Source organism: Oncorhynchus masou, chromosome 9 (assembly GCF_036934945.1).
Source record: "Oncorhynchus masou masou isolate Uvic2021 chromosome 9, UVic_Omas_1.1, whole genome shotgun sequence".
Lineage (NCBI taxonomy): Eukaryota > Metazoa > Chordata > Actinopteri > Salmoniformes > Salmonidae > Oncorhynchus > Oncorhynchus masou.
This window is the reverse complement of record NC_088220.1, coordinates 25,462,364-25,484,824: the sequence shown is the minus strand read 5'-3', so window position 1 is coordinate 25,484,824 and position 22,461 is coordinate 25,462,364. Positions and strand designations below refer to the sequence as shown.

At 43.3% G+C, this 22,461-nt stretch overlaps 1 protein-coding gene across 2 annotated transcripts in view; it reads left to right on the top strand.

Moving 5' to 3' along the window:
* Positions 1–15,371, top strand: part of LOC135545724 (glutamine--fructose-6-phosphate aminotransferase [isomerizing] 2-like) — a 41,288-nt gene extending 25,917 nt beyond the window's left edge. The window contains exons 8-19 of one of the 2 annotated variants that reach the window (XM_064973540.1): positions 822–901; positions 1,794–1,871; positions 4,966–5,092; positions 5,180–5,343; positions 6,951–7,046; positions 8,745–8,842; positions 9,004–9,124; positions 9,929–10,201; positions 10,434–10,561; positions 10,797–10,964; positions 11,181–11,342; positions 13,184–15,371. In XM_064973540.1, the coding sequence (XP_064829612.1) occupies positions 822–901; positions 1,794–1,871; positions 4,966–5,092; positions 5,180–5,343; positions 6,951–7,046; positions 8,745–8,842; positions 9,004–9,124; positions 9,929–10,201; positions 10,434–10,561; positions 10,797–10,964; positions 11,181–11,342; positions 13,184–13,228 (1,540 nt within the window). In that variant the 3' untranslated portion in view covers positions 13,229–15,371. The remainder of the gene's footprint in view (positions 1–821; positions 902–1,793; positions 1,872–4,965; positions 5,093–5,179; positions 5,344–6,950; positions 7,047–8,744; positions 8,843–9,003; positions 9,125–9,928; positions 10,202–10,433; positions 10,562–10,796; positions 10,965–11,180; positions 11,343–13,183) is intronic. The other variant, XM_064973541.1, reaches the window with a different exon arrangement.
* Positions 15,372–22,461: the final 7,090 nt, after the last annotated feature.

The following is a 22,461-nucleotide window of genomic DNA, read 5'->3' as shown; positions in this document are numbered from 1 at the left end:
CAAGGAGCAGGAACTGACTCAAACACATGTAGGGGAGAGTGAGGACAAGGAGCAGGAACTGACTCAAACACATGTAGGGGAGAGGGAGGACAAGGAGCAGGAACTGACTCAAACACATGTAGGGGAGAGGGAAGACAAGGAGCAGGAACTGACTCAAACACATGTAGGGGAGAGGGAGGACAAGGAGCAGGAACTGACTCAAACACATGTAGGGGAGAGGGAGGACAAGGAGCAGGAACTGACTCAAACACATGTAGGGGAGAGGGAAGACAAGGAGCAGGAACTGACTCAAACACATGTAGGGGAGAGGGAGGACAAGGAGCAGGAACTGACTCAAACACATGTAGGGGAGAGGGAGGACAAGGAGCAGGAACCTGCTAGAAAACAAGAGAGAGACAGAGGGAACGAGGAAGAGGAGGAGGGGGAGAGGTGAATTAGGGGACAGACAGGCAGAGTAAAAGTAAGAGATAGTATGACAGAGACACACAGAGGAGAAAAAGGAGAGAGAGCGAGGAGTGCTCCAGGTACTTCATTATCGTGGAGTGAACAATGGGAGTCATTCAACAGCGACACTCGGGAGAAAGAGTTCAGCTGAGGTGTGGAGACCAATCCCAGCTCATGTTCCCCTGCTGAGGGAAATGTTACACTCACAGGACATTTTTTAAGACATTACACTGTGTGCTCGTTTGTGTTCTCTCACACAAGATAGAAATCTAACCATTTCTCCCCTTCTATCCCCTCTGTCTTTCCCCTTCATCCCCATCCCCCTCTCATTCCCCTATCATCCCCCTATCATTCCCCTTTCTCTCTCTCTCCTTCAGGAGAGGAAGTCCACTTCTCATTGGTGTGCGGAGCAAGTATGAGCTTTCCGCAGAGCACATCCCGATCCAGTACAACAGTGGTGAGCTCTGTTCCTCACTCCCAAGCCTCTTCTCCAGCTGACGTTCTCACTTCACAGTGTTCTCCAACCTCGCTGTCTGCCCACTGTCCTCACAGAAACCTGACTGTGTTAGTTAACGCATCTGAACACGTTCTGTTCCATAATATTCATGGTCGGATCTCTAACTTGAGACACGAGTGTGTAACTGGAACTGACACATACATCATGCATTGCTATTAATGAGGTTATATGTCTGTATCTCAAGTCATGATTCAGGTCAGTAGGAGTAAACCCTTGCATCACAAACTAACCAACCTAATCAATCAATTAAGTAACTGTGTCCTAACCCTAACAGTAGCAGTACTTACTGTGAGCAGTACCCATATCTGTCCTAACCAAAGCAGTAGCAATACTTACTGTGAGCAGTATCTGTATCTGTCATAACCCTAACAGTAGCAATACTTACTGTGAGCAGTATCTGTATCTGTCATAACCCTAACAGTAGCAGTACTTACTGTGAGCAGTATCTGTATCTGTCCTAACCCTAACAGTATCTGTATCTGTCCTAACCCTAACAGTAGCAGTAGTTACTGTGAGCAGTATCTGTATCTGTCCTAAACCTAACAGTATCTGTATCTGTCCTAACCCTAACAGTAGCAGTAGTTACTGTGAGCAGTATCTGTATCTGTCCTAAACCTAACAGTATCTGTATCTGTCCTAACCCTAACAGTAGCAGTAGTTACTGTGAGCAGTATCTGTATCTGTCCTAAACCTAACAGTATCTGTATCTGTCCTAACCCTAACAGTAGCAGTAGTTACTGTGAGCAGTATCTGTATCTGTCCTAAACCTAACAGTATCTGTATCTCTCCTAACCCTAACAGTATCCTAACCCTAACCCTGTCCTATCCGTAGCACCATACTACTCTGTCCTGAGGGGCTGTGCAGTCACCCCAGTGTCTACAGAGCGACAGGGGGCTGCTGAGCCCGTAGGTGCGCTAACTACCAAATAAACACGTGGGTGTTGTGGGTTCTGACCTCTGATTGGATTGAACCGCCTCATAAGAGTTGCATGACTAACAACAATCAGAATCCCTTTAATCAGACACACGTCTCCAATGATTCCACTGTTAAATGATTGTCTACTTGTGCAAAAATGATGCAGAATCACAAAAATGATGGTTATGAGAAATGAGACTCTTGCTTCTTGTGGAAATGCTGCCAATACTGTGTGGAACCTCTATAGGTTATTATAGGTTAACATCATGATCACACTCAGTGGAAAGTAGTGTCAGGTTAATAACATAACAATATGACATTCTGTCTCTAAAGCGCCCTTTCTTCTGATGAATAGGGTGCTGAATCCTCATCCTCTAACTATTACCTAGAAACGAGGAGTAGGACAGCCCTCTCCAAATGATAGATTTCAAATTGATCTTGATATGCATGTTATAAAGAATCTGCTCCTTACATACTCATTGGCCAGTTAATGAGAGTTCTGCGTTCTCTGTGTGTGTCAGCTATCTAGAGAATAGCCCGTAGACGTGTTGACTGTCTTCACCCTGCTATCTGTTAACTTAGCCCAGCTCCACTTTAATAGTGATGTATCCTGCTGCAGTCCAAAGTCTGAGGCCCAATGAGAAAGGAACCCGGAAGGGTAGGAGGACACTGGGTTGCATCTCAATGCTATAAAGTGGCTTCCTCCTCTCTGCTCCTTTCCCTCATCTCCTCTCATCTAAAAACACAAGATAGGTGAAAGCAACATAGTGGATGGAAATGTCTTTTCGCCTGTTGATTGCAGATGAAGGAAAGAAACAAGGAAACAAGGAGATGTCACTTATCACTATTAGGGACTAAAAATCCTGTAACTGTAACTGTGACAAAGGACCAAGGTCACTGTGTGTGAGTCACCTCATAAATACCATGGACAAATCAATACAGATTGCAAATTGAACCCCCATATCCACCTGGTTATTGATTCCAGAATCTTCTGAGATGAACCAATGTAAACATATGATTAGCTTGTTTATTGGTGGTCAAAGGACCCTTGACTCCTCTCCTCTGTCAATCCCGATCATGAACTCTCATCCCACCTGTCATGTTTTGGTTTAAATCATTGGGTTGTTGATTAAATCCCTCTCTGTTTGTCATTGTTCACTGTTCACACTTGCAATCGTTAGTTTACAGCACTTTACTTGAACCCTCCACCTTGAAGGCTAAGTATCAAATCAAAACAAATCAAATTGTATTGGGCACATACACATGTTTTGCAGATGTTAATGCGAGTGTAGCGAAATGCTTGTGCTTCTAGTTCCGACTGTGCAGTAATATCTAACAAGAAATATAACAATTTCACAACAACTAATTATACACACAAGTGTAAAGGAATGAATAAGAGGAATATGTAGATATAAATACATGGATGAGCGATGGCAGTGCAGCATAGGCCAGATGCAGTAGATGGTATAGAGTTCAGTATATACATATGAGATGAGTAATGTAGGGTATGTAAACATTATATAAAGTGGCATTGTTTAAAGTGACTAGTGATACATGTATTACATCCAATTATTAATTATTAAGGTGGCTAGAGATTCGATTCAGTATGTTGGCAGCAGCCACTCAATGTTAGTGATGGCTGTTTAACAGTCTGATGGCCTTCAGGTAGAAGCTGTTTTTCAGTCTCTCGGTCCCAGCTTTGATGCACCTGTACTGACCTCGCCTTCTGGATGATAGCGGGGTGAACAGGCAGTGGCTAGGTGGTTGTTGTCCTTGATGATCTTTTTGGCTTTCCTGTAACATCGGGTGGTGTAGGTGTCCTGGAGGGCAGGTAGTTTTCCCCCGGTGATGCGTTGTGCAGACCTCACTACCCTCTGGAGAGTTTTGCGGTTGTGGGAGGAGCAGTTGCCGTACCAGGCGGTGATACAGCCCGACAGGATGCTCTCGATTGTGCGTCTGTAAAAGTTTGTGAGTGCTTTTCGGTGACAAGCCGAATTTCTTCAGCCTCCTGAGGTTGAAGAGGCGCTGCTGCGCCTTCTTCACCATGCTGTCTGTGTGGGTTTACCAATTCAGTTTGTCCGTGATGTGTGTGCCGAGGAACTTAAAATTTTCCATCTCCTCCACTACTGTCCCGTCGATGTGGATAGGGGGGTGCTCCCTCTGCTGTTTCCTGAAGTCCACGATCATCTCCATTGTTTTGTTGATGTTGAGTGTGAGGTTATTTTCCTGACACCACACTCCGAGGGCCCTCATCTCCTCCCTGTAGGCCGTCTTGTCATTGTTGGTAATCAAGCCCACCACTATAGTGTCTGCAAACTTGATGATTGAGTTGGAGGTGTGCGTGGCCACTCAGTCATGGGTGAACAGGGAGTACAGGAGAGGAGAGGTTAACACACTCTTGTGGGGCCCCAGTGTTGAGGATCAGTGGGGTGGAGATGTTGTTACCTACTCTCACCACCTGGGGGTGGCCCGTTAGAAAGTCCAGGACCCAGTTGTACAGGGCGGGGTCGAGACCCAGGGTCTCGAGCTTGATGACGAGTTTGGAGGGTACTATGGTGTTAAATGCTGAGCTGTAGTCAATGAATAGCATTCTTACATAGTTAGTCTTCTTTCTCCAGATTGGATAGGGCAGTGTGCAGTGTGATTGCGAATTTGTTGTCTGTGGACCTATTGGGGCGGTAGGCAAATTGGAGTGGGTCTAGGGTGACAGGTCGGGTGGAGGTGATATGGTCCTTGACTCGTCTCTCAAAGCACTTCATGATGACGGAAGTGAGTGCTACGGGGCGGTAGTCGTTTAGCTCAGTTACCTTAGCTTTCTTGGGGACAGGAACAGTGGTGGCCCTCTTGAAGCATGTGGGCACAGCACACTGGGATAGGGTTGATTGAATATGTCTGTTAACACACCAAACACACCAGTAGCCACCATCATGATCATGACATACAGTATAAGCAGTTATATGCATGTCACAAGCAGTCACTAGTTAATTACAAATGACTTAAACAGTCTAGGTGAAAAGTTCAAGTAAAGCAAGAAGTGTTGTTTACCCTGACCCAGTCTGAACCATGACCCCTGCCCTCTGTCCTGTAGGTCTGTTCAAGGAGGGGGTCCAGGATAAGAACAGCCACAACCGGCCAGATAAGCCAGACAACTCCACTGCTGTGAATTCAGCTGGAGACGGCAAGGCTGTAGAGTACTACTTTGCCTCCGACGCCAGGTGAGCTGGAAGCCCTAGGTGTGTGCGTTTGTGTGTGTGCATGCATGCTTGTGTGCTTGTCTTATGCTCCCACCTGTCCCTGCCCAGTGCCATCATAGAGCACACCAACAAGGTGATCTACCTGGAGGATGATGACATTGCAGCAGTGGTCGGGGGCAAGTTGTCCCTCCATAGGCTGAACAGCCTGGCAGGGGAGAATCCAGTCCGGGCAATCCAGACCCTCCAGATGGAACTACAGGAGATTATGAAAGGTCAGAGGTTAATCATAGGGCTCATTGCCGTGGCAACCTAGGAGTTTACTTGGAGTAGGATATAGTGTCCCAGGCCCTACACAGTAATGTAAGATCTGTTTTGTGCCAGGTTAGGATATGAGGAGGGTAGGCGAAACCTCATTGTAGATCTGTGTGCCTAAGGGTAACAAATACCTGGAGTGGTCAATACCAATACACCTTCCTATTCACACAGAGATCATACACCCGAAGTGGTCAATACCAATACACCTTCCTATTCACACAGAGATCATACACCCGAAGTGGTGAATACCAATACACCTTCCTATTCACACAGAGATCACATACCTGAAGTGGTCAATACCAACACACCTTCCTATTCACACAGAGATCATATACCTGAAGTGGTCAATACCAATACACCTTCCTATTCACACAGAGATCATATACCTGAAGTGGTCAATACCAATACACCATCCTATTCACACAGAGATCATATACCTAAAGTGGTCAATACCAATACACCTTCCTATTCACACAGAGATCATATACCTGAAGTGGTCAATACCAATACACCTTCCTATTCACAAAGAGATCATATACCTGAAGTGGTCAATACCAATACACCTTCCTATTCACACAGAGATCATATACCTGAAGTGGTCAATACCAACATACCTTCCTATTCACACAGAGATCATATACCTGAAGTGGTCAATACCAATACACCTTCCTATTCACACAGAGATCATATACCTGAAGTGGTCAATACCAATACACCATCCTATTCACAAAGAGATAATATACCTGAAGTGGTCAATACCAATACACCTTCCTATTCACACAGAGTTTATATACCTGAAGTGGTCAATACCAATACACCTTCCTATTGACACAGAGATCATATACCTGAAGTGGTCAATACCAATACACCTTCCTATTCACACAGAGATCATATACCTGAAGTGGTCAATACCAGCATACCTTCCTATTCACACAGAGATCATATACCTGAAGTGGTCAATACCAATACACCTTCCTATTCACACAGAGATCATATACCTGAAGTGGTCAATACCAATACACCTTCCTATTCACACAGAGATCATATAACTGAAGTGGTCAATACCAATACACCTTCCTATTCACACAGAGATCATATAACTGAAGTGGTCAATACCAATACACCTTCCTATTCACACAGAAATCATATACCTGGAGTGGTCAATACCAATACACCTTCCTATTCACACAGAGATCATATACCTGGAGTGGTCAATACCAATACACCTTCCTATTCACACAGAGATCATATACCTGGAGTGGTCAATACCAATACACCTTCCTATTCACACAGAGATCATATACCTGAAGTGGTCAATACCAACACACCTTCCTATTCACACAGAGATCAAAGAAAGGGTATTGTGTCATACCTGAGAAACGTAGTCTGATTTACAGAGAGACAGGCCCATGGTTAACCATACTTCAATGCAGTCACAAGCTCTAAGAACAGGAGAGCAAGATCTCCCCCTGCTGACGTTAGGGAGAACCTAAACCACTGTGCTGTGAGATTGAAAAACAGTCATCATGCTCCGTGTCCCTCATCTCTCTCTCTTTCTGTGCAGGTAACTTTGAGGCATTTATGCAAAAGGAGATCTTTGAGCAGCCAGAGTCTGTCTTCAACACCATGAGGGGACGGATCTGTTTTCACACCAACAAAGGTAGCTTACCATTGTGATGTGATATTCTGAATGATGTCACTCTGTTGTTCCGGGATGTCGATGGTGCCGTATCTTCAATCAATATTAGCACAGCAAGTCACGGAGGCAAGCATAGGTTAAAAAGACAAAAAGAATACTAAGATTTGGGGGGAGGGTTTCACAAATTGTAATCCATAGAAGGGTCCTTTGGAGGAAGGAATATTTGACGTTTGTATTTTAAAGCATAATTGAGTATTAATTCATCAAAGTTAGCATATTTATTGCAGGCCTCCTTTAAGACTCCATAGTTTTTCATCTGTAGGTGCCACAAAGAAAACATGTATGTCATATGAGGCTTTACTGCTCGCTCTGTAATATGATTAGTATTTTGATTTCCGATGTTAGTTTTTTTAAACATTAATTTATGAATCCAGAAAACTATAAACATTTTTTATTTTTTTATTTCACCTTTATGTAACCAGGTAGGCTAGTTGAGAACAAGTTCTCATTTACAACTGCGTCCTGGCCAAGATAAAGCAAAGCAGTTCGACACATACAACAGCACAGAGTTATACATGGAAAACAAACATACAATCAATAATACAGTAGAAAGATCTATATACAGCATGTGCAAATGAGGTGGGATAAGAGAGGCAAGGCAATAAATAGGCCGTGGTGGCAAAGTAATTACAATATGGCAATTAAACACTAGAATGGTAGAATGTGCTGAAGATAAATGTGCAATTTGAGATACTGGGGCGCAAAGGAGCAAGATAAATAAATAACTACAGTATGAGGATGAGGTAGATTGGATGGGCTATTTACAGATGATCTACTGTATGTACAGGTGCAGTGATCTGTGAGCTGCTTTGACAGCTGGTGCTTAAAGCTAGTGAGGGAGGTAAGAGTCTCTAGCTTCAGAGAATTTTGCAGTTTGTTCCAGTAATTGGCAGCAGAGAACTGGAAGGAGAGGCTGCCAAAGGAAGAATTGGTTTTGGGGGTGACCAGTGAGATTTACCTGCTGGAGCGCGTGCTACCGGTGGGTGCTGCTATGGTGACCAGTGAGCTGAGATAAGGGAGGACTTTACCTAGCAGGGTCTTGTAGATGGCCTGGAGCCAGTGGGTTTGGCGATGAGTATGAGGCGAGGGCCAGCCAACGAGATCATACAGGTCGCAGTGGTGGGTAGTATATTATACTTTGGTGACAAAATGGATGGCACTGTGATAGACTGCATCCAATTTGTGTGCCATATAGAATGACACATTAACATTATAAACCAGCTCCGTGAAACATGAATATTGAATTGGCAAATTGTTTCACTATATTGTTGAACATAATATACTCTATGGGCATATCAACGTTCCAGAGTGGGATCTCTTCCTGTGTTAAAGTTATGGCCCATTTTATATAGACAAACGTCGTTGTCAATGTAACCAATCACAGTCCCCCTTTCACTTGTGTCATGGCACATTCTGCAAATCACCAGCAGAGGATGACCATTTTGAATCCATTTTCACATTCACTCTGTTGGTAACACTTACAAATTAGATCATAACTCTAAAAGTAGCAGAGATCCCACTCTGGAACTTTGATATGCTTGTTTACTTTGTGTCGTCAACGTAGTGTGATGTAAAGAGGCTCATAGTTACCCCTCTTACCTCCTTGGACTTAATATGAATGCTGATGGTCTCCCCTCTCCTGTCCTGTCTTGTTCTCAGTGATCCTGGGAGGGCTGAAGGACCACCTGAAGGAGATCAAACGCTGCAGACGCCTCATCGTGATTGGCTGTGGAACCAGCTTCCACGCTGCCGTGGCTGTAAGTGAACCAACCAGAAGTGTGATTGAGGAAGAGGAGGAGAAAGAAAAGATGATGATGACCATTGTAATTATGATAAGGATGAGTCTCTCTCTCTTTCTCTTCTCTCTCTCTCTCTCTCTCTCTCTCTCTTCTCTTTCTCTTTCTCTCTCTCTCTCCAGACCAGACAGATTCTGGAGGAGCTGACAGAGCTTCCTGTCATGGTGGAACTGGCTAGTGACTTCCTGGACCGCAACACACCCGTCTTCAGAGATGATGTCTGCTTCTACATCAGCCAATCAGGTAATTCCTCAGAGCGATTAATCTGCTACACATTTTTGTATTGCTGGTGTTTCATAAAACTCTCTCTCTGGTGGAGACTAGATGTTCTAATAGAGAGAACTCTGGTGGAGACTAGATGTTCTAATAGAGAGAACTCTGGTAGAGATTGGATGTTCTAATAGAGAGAACTCTCTGGTGTAGACTAGATGTTCTAATAGAGATAACTCTCTGGTGGAGACTGGATGTTCTAATAGAGAGAACTCTCTCTGGTGGAGACTAGATGTTCTAATAGAGAGAACTCTCTCTGGTGGAAACTAGATGTTCTAATAGAGAGAACTCTCTGGTGGAGACTAGATACTCTAATAGAGAGAACTCTCTGGTGGAGACTAGATGTTCTAATAGAGAAAACCCTCTGGTGGAGACTAGATGTTCTAATAGAGAGAACTCTGGTGGAGATTGGATGTTCTAATATAGAGAACTCTCTGGTGGAGATTAGATGTTCTAATAGAGATAACTCTCTGGTGGAGACTGGATGTTCTAATAGAGAGAACTCTCTCTGGTGGAGACTGGATGTTCTAATAGAGAGAACTCTCTCTGGTGGAGACTAGATGTTCTAATAGAGAGAACTCTCTCTCTGGTGGAGACTAGATGTTCTAATAGAGAGAACTCTCTCTCTGGTGGAGACTAGATGTTCTAATAGAGAGAACTCTCTGGTGGAGACTAGATGGATACTGTGGGTAATCTGTTGAGTAAGGGAGAATTCTAGTGTGTTTTGCTCGTATGAATGATGACATGCCTTGGTTATCTCCCTCCTTCCCCACTCAGGTGAGACAGCAGACACTCTGATGGCTCTGAGGTACTGTAAGGATAGAGGAGCTCTGACCGTGGGGGTCACCAACACAGTGGGCTCCTCCATCTCCAGAGACACAGACTGTGGGGTGCACATCAACGCCGGTCCAGAGATCGGTGTGGCCAGCACCAAGGCCTACACCAGCCAGTTTGTGGCTCTCATCATGTTTGGTCTGATGATGAGTGAGGACAGGATCTCCCTGCAGCCGAGGAGGCTGGAGATCATCAATGGACTTAGGATTCTCCCTGGTGAGTTCCTCTATGAAAGCTATGTAGAATGACAGATTAACACTATAAACCAGCTCAGTAAAACAAAACTGTATCTGTAACCATCACACACTATAGCCAATAGATTACTGCCAGGTGTTACAAAATGGATTGAGTGAACAAAATAGATGAATGAGAGTGAACCAAACCCTCTCTCCCTCCTCCTTTCGCTCTCCCTTGCCCTCTCTGTCTCTCTCTCTTCTCTCTCTCTCAGACATGATCAAGAAGGTTCTGACTCTGGATAATAAGATCAAGTCCATAGCAGATGAGCTGTATCAGCAGAAGTCTCTGCTGGTCATGGGACGAGGCTTCAACTATGCCACCTGTCTGGAGGGGGCACTGGTGAGGACAGATCTACGATCAGCTTACCCACCCTAAATCCTGACCCTAAACCATTATAGTTAACTTGCCAAACTGACGTTAAATCAGTTTCTAGGGGCAATGTTTTGCTTTTACTCCTATTTTTCGCTCCTTTATATATCATTAAACATCTCACTTTATATTGACATACCTGTTAATCTATATGAATTATAGACTATTGATTATGTTATGTCACTGATGGATTCTTCCCAAACAGAAAATCAAGGAAATCACGTACATGCATTCAGAGGGCATCCTGGCTGGGGAGCTGAAGCACGGCCCTCTGGCTCTGATTGACAAGCACATGCCCGTCATCATGATCATCATGAAAGATGCCTGCTACACCAAGTGTCAGAACGCACTGCAGCAGGTCACAGCCAGATCGGTACGTGTCATTCCTCACATCACATATTCAAATGCACGTAGACACAACTGAATACCCATCTCGTATGCACACCCATTACTTAACTGCGCAGTACACACGCAAAAAAACGAATAACACACACACAGCCTCACTATCAAAAGCTTTGAATAATGAATTCAAATGAATTGATCGATATACTTCTGTAAACCGCTCTGTCTTTCTCTCCTTCCCGTTCAGGGGCGGCCGATTATCCTGTGCTGCCAGGACGACCAGGAGATATCTCAAAATGCGTATAAGACCATTGAGCTGCCTCACACAGTGGACTGTCTCCAGGGCATCCTCAGTGTCATCCCTCTGCAGCTCCTGTCCTTCCACCTGGCCGTGCTGCGGGGATACGACGTGAGTCTACCACTACCTGCTCTTCCCTTATGGACTTTAATTACCTAGATTTGAATATGTTTTATTTCAATGTCATTACTAAAAGCATCAAAATCAACGGTTACAAGTACACACTAAATCAACCACCCACACACCAGTGGCGGTCAGTGCCGTTTAAGATGAGGGAGGATCATTATTTGTTTTTTTATTACAGCATATTGGATGACTGTCATTCATATTCCAGTCACCCAGCTCAATGTAACATTGATAGGTTTAGGCCGCTGCATGATACTCACATCCTGAACCCATCATGAGGTTGCTACAACCTAGCCTATGTATGAAAGTTTACAACGTAGGTGCACAGGTCGAGAGACATTTTAATAATCAAGGTGACAGACATTGACACTTTCAATACCGCCTTGCACAATTTTGCCTGCATCTAGCGAGAGTTTCTATTGGACTAATTCAAGTATGTGGGGTGGCAGGGTAGCCTAGTGGTTAGAGCGTTGGACTAGTAACAGGAAGGTTGTGAGTTTAAACCCCCGAGCTGACAAGGTACAAATCTGTCGTTCTGCCCCTGAACAGGCAGTTAACCCACTGTTCCCAGGCCGTCATTGAAAATAAGAATGTGTTCTTAACTGACTTGCCTGGTTAAATAAAGGTAAAATAAAAAAATAAAAAATGTTTAACCCCATTTTGTTCCATATGCTTCCGTTTAGGAAACGTTTTTCAACAGAATCGGTGGAATGAATACACCCCTGAACACATGCGAGCACAGTTCACTTTCATAGCAGCCACATACAAACAGCATGATACATGTGATCATTGTATAATTCCTTCTCGCATCTACGTGCTCTCCCCTCACCTTATATATTCGCTTGTGGACTTCAGTGCACAACACATCAGCTGTATGTGACCAAGTCAAACCTTCATATCATAACCGCAAACCGCTATACACAGCCTACATCGTTATTAGCTATTAGCTAATGTTAGCTAATGTCAAAGACAACATAGCTACTAGAACTAAACTGTTAGTAAACCCGCTACAATCATGCAGTACAGTGTATAGTCAACAGCAAGCAGTTTAGCAGATACACTGGCGGCCCTGGTGGCAATAAATGAATAAAACCAAAAGCTTACCTTGACTTGGAAGAAATGCAATGTTGGATAGCCATAGTCAGCAAGCTAACATATGTTTGAGTATGCTAAACTAGCTAGCTGCATTTGGTAGCTAAGTGAAAGTGGAAAAAAAATATATAGCTAGCTCTCTCTCTCTATCTCACTCTTGCTTCTCCTTCATTTTTTAAGAAATTGGTTCAAAACTGTTCAACTATTGTCTTTCCCTCTCTTTGAATGAACTACTGACAACATGTTATGCACTGCAGTGCTAGCTAGCTGTAGCTTATGTTTTTAGTAGTAGATTCATTCTCTGATCCTTTGATTGGATGGACAACATGTCAGTTCATGCAAGAACTCTGATATGTTGGAGGACGTCCTCCAGAAGTTGTCATAATTACTGTATAAGTCTATGGAAGGGGGTGAGAACCATGAGCCTCCTAGGTTTTGTATTGAAGTCAATGTACCCAGAGGAGGCCGGAAACTACTGTAGATGTCCTCGGCTACACCATGGTGTTACCCTACAGAGTGCTGTTGAGGCTACTGTAGACCTTCATTGCAAAAGACGTGAATATATTTAGTATAGTTTTATCTCAAAATCATAACTTTTTTTAATGTTTCACTATTTTTCTTTTTCTGAGGAGCCTCCACTGCCATATACCTATGCTGTATGTGTATGTAGTCTTGTCTCCTTTACTCATCAGTATTGATCTGATTTAATGGCTGTCTCTCTCCTCTGGTTGCAGGTGGACTGTCCCAGGAACCTGGCCAAGTCTGTCACTGTGGAGTAATAGCAGACAGACAGACAGGAGGCAGACAGGACAGGAGGCAGTAGATACCATAACACTCTGCTCAAGAGAGACACTGAGTGGAGGCTTATACATAAAAGTGCAATTGTGTGTGTGTGTGTGTGTGTGTGTGTGTGTGTGTGTGTGTGTGTGTGTGTGTGTGTGTGTGTGTGTGTGTGTGTGTGTGTGTGTGTGTGTGTGTGTGTGTGTGTGTAAATCTCACGACTGTTTGACCACAATCAGCAGCATTATCACCAATAATGTTTCCAAAGCAAGAGACTATACACTACAGTGCCTTGTACCCAATTGGTGCCTTGTCCACAAACAGTTGAGCCAAAAACACCAAATGTAGGAATAATGCATTGACTTGGTAGATTGAAGTGCTTATAACTCTGCAATATGTGAAAAAGTACATTGTGAATGTTTATGATAATATTCTCTTCATGTGTATTGGGCTCTCTGTCCTGTGGCAGTCTATCATCTTCACTTTGTATCTTGGGAAGTGTAGTCTATTCCATAGCATTCCTTTATACAGAATAGCCTATAGAGCCCCACAGTGGAAGTGTCATAATATCCATAAAACCTAGCGGTCAAACAGGGAAATGGTTCCAATCGTTTTTCCACCATTCATTTTTCTCATAGGGGATTTTAGAAACACTTAAAATAAGGTCTGTGTTTCGTGTAGGCTTACCCTGGTGTGATGTTTTGATAACCATGTAAATCTCTCTCGGACAAGGTGACTTTTATCAATATATTCGTCTCTATTTACTCTCAGATTCGAAAATGCTAATTAGCATTAAAGTATACTACATATCCCTGCAAGCTCCTGCATGTCATCTCAACTAACAGGTATTATATCAAGAAAAAAATGTATTGCACAAGACAGTTCACAGAATTGTCGTTTTAAAGAAATGTTGCCAATTTATTCATGACAAAATGTAGCTAACTTTAGAGAGTTAATCCAGAGATTCTTACCTTTGCTTCGATTCGGCAGTCTCGTCCAGATCATCATGGTATTTGTAGTTTTTTTTAATAGCCACATTAGCAGCTAAATAGTATTTCATTTGTGGGGGTAAATACAGGCTAATATATTGATAAAAGTCACCTTGTCCAAGAGAGATTTACATGGTTATCAAAATGTAATGCCAAGGGAAGCCTACCCGAAACACAGCCCTTATTTATTTATTTTTTCTAAAAAACAATTGGAACCATTTCTTTGTTTGACCGCTAGGTTTTATGGGTATTATGACTCATACTGAGGTACTCCATAGCTAGGACATTGTAAGGAAATATTCCAGAAAGCGCTATTGATGTACAATGTATGTACATCATAACACTTATGGTGTTATGATGTACACACTTTGCTTTGATGTACTGTATACAGCCTCTATTCATTGTGCCTTGTAGTCCTTTTTAATCCTTCTGAGGGAAACGTTTACTCATGAGGGGATTACTGTTAATCTACACTCCAATCTGTTGAAAAGGGCTGGATGATACTGCTACAGTTTAGTCTCTCAAGACACCATAATAATTCTACTTAATTTAATTTACTACCCTTTCATGAATCCTTATTCTGTGTTGAGTCGTTGTGTGTTGGTCATCATCGTCATCACAATCTTATTCTATTTTCTGTCATGCAGCATTGTGGGGGACATCTGTCACATTCTCTGAAGATTGTCTGCGCTTCATTGTCTTATTTATCCCATGTATGATGCCCACTTTCTTTTATATTGTATTTCATCTCCCATAATGCCAGTGTTGACCTAACTATTGTCTTCATGAGGCACTACCTTGACATCTCATAGGAAGAGTGATATGCAGAAGAAAAGGAGCAAGATATAATATGAATTGTAGTTTTGGCAGTTTCACTACATGTACTGTATAGGGTAAAACATGTTAGATGTACTGTGTAGGGTAAAACATGTTAGATGTACTGTGTAGGGTATTTCATGTTAGATGTACTGTGTAGGGTAAAACATGTTGTACTGCAGTTGGTGTATTTATCAGGTTATTTTATGACGATTAAAAAAAGTGATGCTGATTTATCGCTTTAACTATGATTGTATTTTATACCATAGGTTTTATAGCAACCAGATATTCTATGAATGAATGACTGAATAAAGGAAACTTTAGTTGAAAATGGAAAGTGTGCTGACCTTGACCTTTTACTGTGCCTCTATGACCCATTTCAGAAAAAAAGACAAGTTTATATGACCCCTTTCAAACAGCCCTTGTTGACCACGTATTTGCAGGAATACCCCTTTCATACATGTTATAACTCTGCAATATGTGAAAAAGTACATTGTGAATGTTTATGATAATATTCTCTTCATGTGTATTGGGCTCTCTGTCCTGTGGCAGTCTATAGTTCCAATTAGGGAGGTGTTAAAACAATGGAAGTGTTCATGAATTTAGCTGCTAAAAAATAGAGAACCATTCACACAGACCCAATACCTGTATTTTGGTTACGTTTAGCTCTTTGGGTGGGTTTTATTTGTCCATGCTTTTGACCCCCTTGCCCTTTCGATATACCAACAGATGGTATGAAGAAGCAGGCTGGTATATTAATGGCATTTTGATCTTTGTATGTATGACAGGGATAATACAGTGGGTGTTGAGCCACCAGAACAATGCACCTTGACATGGATTCTACAAGTGTCTGGAACTCTATTGGAGGGACATTTCTTCCATGACAACTTCCATCATTTGGTGTTTTGTTGATGGTGGTGGAAAACGCTGTCTCAGGTGCCGCTCCAGAATCTCCCATATAGGTGTTCAATTGGGTTGAGATCTGGTGACTGACACACACACACACACACACACACTCACTCACTCACTCACTCACTCACTCACACACACACACACCACACACACACTCACACCACTCACACTCACTCACTCACTCACACTCACTCACTCACTCACACACACACACTCACACTCACTCACTCACTCACTCACTCACTCACTCACTCACTCACTCACTCACTCACTCACACACACACACACCCTTTAAATCCCCTATGCTCCTTTGAGACCCCTGTTTCAGTGTCACTGAGATATTTTGGTAGCCAAAATAATGCTTATTTAACTCAGTGTGGAAGCACCTGCTTTCAATATACTTAGTGTCCCTCATTTACTAAGGTTTCCCCTAATATGTTCATAGAATACTGGTGCTTGCTGTTATAGTTACATTTCAGATGTAATATGAAATTGAAACAATGTTTCTTTTGCCAATACAAAAGTTAGTCACAAACGTTCAGAATCTCGTGATTACGTAATTCGCTTGTTGTACCAAGACTACCCTCCACCCCATATAATTAGGAATTCCAATACTTAGAATATTAATTAGAATAGTCATGTAAAAGGATCTCTACGTTTCTCCCCTCCCCCGCCCTAGTTGTCACTAATTACCACAGCCACAAAGTCAAAATAGGTATCCTAAAAATTCTCATGTTTTTTGTTTGTTTTAAGGTTAGGGTTATAGGCATAATGTAAGCAGTGTTGTTAAGGTTAGGTTTAATATTAGATTTTAAAGAAGATCAACGGGTAGGGTAAGGTATCGCGGATTACCAATGGTATGCAGTGTTATAAACCGGTTGGCGAGGAAGTGGTGGGTGACTACTTCCTCAGTCAAACTCTCTGTGTGTGCCTATTTAATCTGTATAAACTTGAAATTGAATGGAACTAAATAGCAGTGTGGAGAGAGAGACAGAGAGAGAGAAGAGAGAAGAGAGTAGTGAGAGAGGAGAGAGAGAATGTAATTGAATGAGAGAGAGAACTATTCATTCATTCATCTGAGTCATCAGCAGTTCTCACTGTGGACCTATGCCTCATCGTCACATTATCTAGGGCCATGTGTGTGTGTGCGTATGTGTCACATGTGTGTACCAACAGCTGCTGTGTATTTACATGCAATCGTGGTTGCATAACATGTGTATGTATGTATGTGTAGACTCTGTGTGTCTGAACTTGTTTCCACTAATTGCTATTTTGACCAATCTCATCAGATATTTTCACAATATATCTTTTTCAGAGCTGATCTGATTGGTGAAAAGACCAATTAGTGAAAAAAAAGATCAGAATTGGGATGCCTGTGTAAACTCAGCCTTTGCGTCATTGTCTATGAGTGTTGTCGTAATGCTGTCTTAGTGCATGTTTTAGTGCTATAACTCCTATCTATGCCTTCCCTTTCCCTGGCTCTGGCAATGGGAGTGACTGAAAGGTTATAATGCAGCCTAGTCCAGTTCACATCTGGGTATGTGTCATGGTACACTGCTAACCACAGTGTGGGAATCTGCTATTACACACACGCATGCACGCATGCACGCATGCACGCATGCACGCACAAACACATGCACACACACACACAGGAAAACATGGACCTCAATCAACGGAGATGAACTGTTGTGTCAGTGTTTGTGTGTACATTTACATTGCATGTGTGTGTCAGGGTGCATGTGCTTGCCAGAGGCAGCAGAGGAGCCGAATCAAATCAAACCTTATTTGTCACATGTTGATGTGTAACTGGGTGAAAGAAGGCACTGTAGTGTTGTTGTGTAACTGGGTGAGAGCAGACACTGTAGGGCTGTTGTGTAACTGGGTTAGAGCAGACACTGTAGGGCTGTTGTGTAACTGGGTTAGAGCAGGTACTGTAGGGCTGTTGTGTAACTGGGTTAGAGCAGGCACTGTAGTGTTGTTGTGTAACTGGGTTAGAGCAGGTACTGTAGGGCTGTTGTGTTAGCAGCACTGTAGGGCTGTTGTGTAACTGGGTTAGAGCAGGTACTGTAGGGCTGTTGTGTAACTGGGTTAGAGCAGGCACTGTAGTGTTGTTGTGTAACTGGGTTAGAGCAGGTACTGTAATGCTGATGTGTAACTGGGTGAGAGCAGGTACTGTAGTGCTGATGTGTAACTGGGTTAGAGCAGGTACTGTAGTGTTGTTGTGTAACTGGGTTAGAGCAGGCACTGTAGTTTTGTTGTGTAACTGGGTTAGAGCAGGTACTGTAGTGTTGTTGTGTAACTGGGTGAGAGCAGGTACTGTAGTGTTGTTGTGTAACTGGGTGAGAGAAGGCACTGTAGGGTTGTTGTGTAACTGGGTTAGAGCAGACACTGTAGGGTTGTTGTGTAACTGGGTGAGAGCAGGTACTGTAGTGTTGTTGTGTAACTGGGTTAGAGCAGGTACTGTAGTGTTGTTGTGTAACTGGGTTAGAGCAGACACTGTAGTGTTGTTGTGTAACTGGGTGAGAGCAGGTACTGTAGTGTTGTTGTGTAACTGGGTGAGAGAAGGCACTGTAGGGTTGTTGTGTAACTGGGTTAGAGCAGACACTGTAGGGTTGTTGTGTAACTTGGTTAGAGCAGGTACTGTAGTGTTGTTGTGTTACTGGGTTAGAGCAGGTACTGTAGTGTTGTTGTGTAACTGGGTGAGAGCAGGTACTGTAGTGTTGTTGTGTAACTGGGTGAGAGAAGGCACTGTAGGGTTGTTGTGTAAATGGGTGAGAGAAGGCACTGTAGGGTTGTTGTGTAACTGGGTTAGAGCAGACACTGTAGGGTTGTTGTGTAACTGGGTGAGAGCAGGTACTGTAGTGTTGTTGTGTAACTGGGTTAGAGCAGGTACTGTAGTGTTGTTGTGTAACTGGGTTAGAGCAGACACTGTAGTGTTGTTGTGTAACTGGGTGAGAGCAGGTACTGTAGTGTTGTTGTGTAACTGGGTGAGAGAAGGCACTGTAGGGTTGTTGTGTAACTGGGTTAGAGCAGACACTGTAGGGTTGTTGTGTAACTTGGTTAGAGCAGGTACTGTAGTGTTGTTGTGTAACTGGGTGAGAGAAGGCACTGTAGGGCTGTTGTGTAACTTGGTTAGAGCAGGTACTGTAGTGTTGTTGTGTAACTGGGTGAGAGAAGGCACTGTAGTGTTGTTGTGTTACTGGGTTAGAGCAGGTACTGTAGTGTTGATGTGTAACTGGGTTAGAGCAGGTACTGTAGTGGTGTTGTGTAACTGGGTTATAGCAGGTACTGTAGTGCTGATGTGTAACTTGGTTAGAGCAGGCACTGTAGTGTTGTTGTGTAACTGGTGTTACGGATACAGTTATCCTGTGTGTGTGTGTATCCTGTGTGTGTGTTTCTTTTCTCTCCTTCTCCCCTCACAGGTGAAAATCATCACTCCCCAATCAGTCAACAACCAATCATCAATCAGAAGACACACCTCCTCCAATTTCCTGACCTATCACAGTTCCTTCCCCATGGTTTAAAAACCCCATTTGTTTGTTCTAGAGCCCAGCTCAGCTCAGCTCAATCTCTCTGTAAATGCCATGTCTGTAGGTCTCTGTGTTTCACTCTCGCTTTGTGTCGTAACCTCTCTTTTGTTTAAGCACCTCATAGCACTTTGTCATCACCTGTGAGTATTGTTTTTGGTTATGGTGTTTCTGTTTGATTGCTGGTGGAAAAGGGGGAAACCAAGACAAGTCGCCCATGGGCATACACTACCCGTAGGTGAACTTTGTTAAATACACTAGTTAGAACTTGGCGGACCACCCACTGTATTTTTGGTTAGTTAGTTAGCTGTTGTTAAAGTAGGCTAGTCTAGCTTAGGGGTGTTTTTGAATACTTATTGTTTCTTTCCTTGGGTCCAGCCCAGCCCCTTTTCCTGCTCCCCCCATTACCGTGTGTTTATAAATAAACCTAGAGTTTGACGGTAGATTTCAGTTGTCGTGCTTATTTCGTTCACACTTTTCCTTTGTCACAATAATAATTTGCATGAGTTATGTTACGAGTCTCATTACCATCCCCCCTAGACTGTCGGGCCAAAAGGGATTCGTAACATAAGTGGGGGCTCATCCGGGATATGTCATAACTGACACCCATGCCGCTCATGTAGATTGTTGTAGTGGTATAGTTCAGTGTTGAGCGTCATAGCTGAAGTAGCATTAGTGTTTGCTATTTCCTTTGGCACTTGTGAAGTAGTGTAAAAATGACTACTTTTGATTTGAAATCTTTTTTTGGATAACCCTTCGTGGGAGGTTTTTGACAAATGTCGTAGAGTTGATTTAATGACCTTGGCTGACCATTATTCAGTATCGATTCCGCAGAGTTTAGTTAAGGCGGAGGTGAAACGGATAGTATTAAATGTATTGTTGGAAGAGCAGGTGCTTGTGTTACCGCTGCCTGAGCCTACTACCCCTGTAGCGGATGTTGCTGCTCCTGTAAGACCATTGGTGTCTGATAATGAGGGAGAGGCTAAAACACCAGCCACATTGTCCCATTTTGATCCACTCTCCCCACTGTCAAATGGTGATGCCAGGAGGGATGTCTGTTTAGCACAGTTCCAACTGGAGGTGGAAGAGAGAGCCCAAATTAGGCGAGAGACTCTCCAGTTGGAGATGTGTAAAATAGAGGCAGAAAAAGAACGAGAACAACGGCATTTAGAGATGTGTAAAATTGAGGCAGACAGAGAACAAAGGCAGTTGGAGTTCAAAATGCGCCAGATGGAACTTGAGGCAGAGACAGCGAGGCTAGCCTCCGGTCCTACTGTGCCTGTTTGTGAGCCGTCCTCACCTGCTGTGTCCTCAAACACGTTTGACATTAGTAGGCAGATTGCCTTAGTACCTTTGTTCAGAGAGTCAGAGGTTGACTCCTATTTTTGTGTATTTGAGCGTATAGCCGTAGCATTGAAATGGCCTGAAGAGGTTTGGTGCCTATTACTTCAGTGTAAATTAACTGGTAAAGCCCAAGAGGTTTTGTCAGCGCTACCTCTGGAGGACAGTTTGAATTATGAAGTGGTCAAAGCTACTGTTCTTCGTGCCTATGAGCTTGTGCCTGAGGCATACCGACAGAGATTTAGGTCTCATAGAAAGTCTTCTAGTAAGACTTATGTGGAATTTGCTAGAGACAAGGGAAATCTGTTTGATAAATGGCATGCTGCTAGTAAGGTAACTGATTTCAACTCTCTCCGGGAGTTAATCTTGTTGGAAGAGTTTAAAAATTGCTTACCCGAACGCATTGTAGTTTACCTAAACGAACAGAAAGTATCCACCCTGGCAGAAGCGTCTGTGTTGGCAGACGAGTTTGTATTGACGCACAAGAGTGTGTTTTCGGCTCAAACTGAGAGTAGAGCCACTGAGTTTCCTACCTTTAGTCCTAGTCGGCCAGCAGTAGTATGTCAAGCACGCCAGAAGAATGAGCGTCCATGTTTCTATTGTCATAAAGTAGGACATTTGATTAATGATTGCTTCCTGCTTAAACGCAAACAAGGGATGCCTCTTCGTGCCAAGCCACCAACAGGTGTTGCTCTAATTCGTACGGTTGTGAGGTCTGCAACAAAACAGGTGCCTCAGGGTAACTGTAGTTTGAAAGTCTCAGTCCCCGACCGCAGTTATGAACCATTCATTTTCGAGGGGTTTGTGTCCCTAACGAATGACGAAGCGTCTCAACGACCGGTTAAAATCCTTAGAGATACTGGTGCGGCGCAGTCGTTTATATTGTCTGATGTGTTGCCCTTATCTGACGATACATACTGTGGTTCCAGTGTGTTAGTGCAGGGTATTGAAATGGGTTTTGTCCCAGTGCCATTGCACTTTGTGAAAGTACACTCTGAGTTAATCAGTGGAATATTCAGAGTGGGGGTACGCCCTATGTTGCCAGTGAAAGGTGTGACCTTCATAATGGGTAACGATATTGCCGGAGGAAAGGTAGTACCCGTATTGGATAAAAGTGACCACTCTCTCTCGAATGAGCTGGCACAGAGTTATCCACATGTGTTCCCCGCTTGTGCTGTCACTCGTGCTCAGGCACGACAAGAGGGTGATGAGATAGATTTGTCGAACACTGTTCTGTTCAAAGAGGTTGGCCATGGACAGGTGCGCCCTGTTAATGCCAAGGTCTTGGCTATAACTGCATTCCCTGCACCTACCACCAGACGAGAGCTACGCCGCTTTTTAGGGATGGTTGGCTACTACCGTAGCTTCTGTAAAAATTTCTCTGCGGTAGTTGCTCCATTGACCGATTTGCTTAGTCCGGCTAGATCATTTGAGTGGTCCCCTGATTGTAAGAGAGCTTTTGAATCAGCGAAAGCACTCTTATGTAGTACACCTGTACTTGCTGCTCCTGATTTTGAACAACCGTTCAAACTTGAGGTAGATGCTAGTGCCAGAGGTGCTGGTGCTGTTCTACTGCAGCAGGACAAGAGTGGAGTGGATCATCCCGTTTGTTATTTTTCACGTAAATTTAAAAATGTCAAACAAACT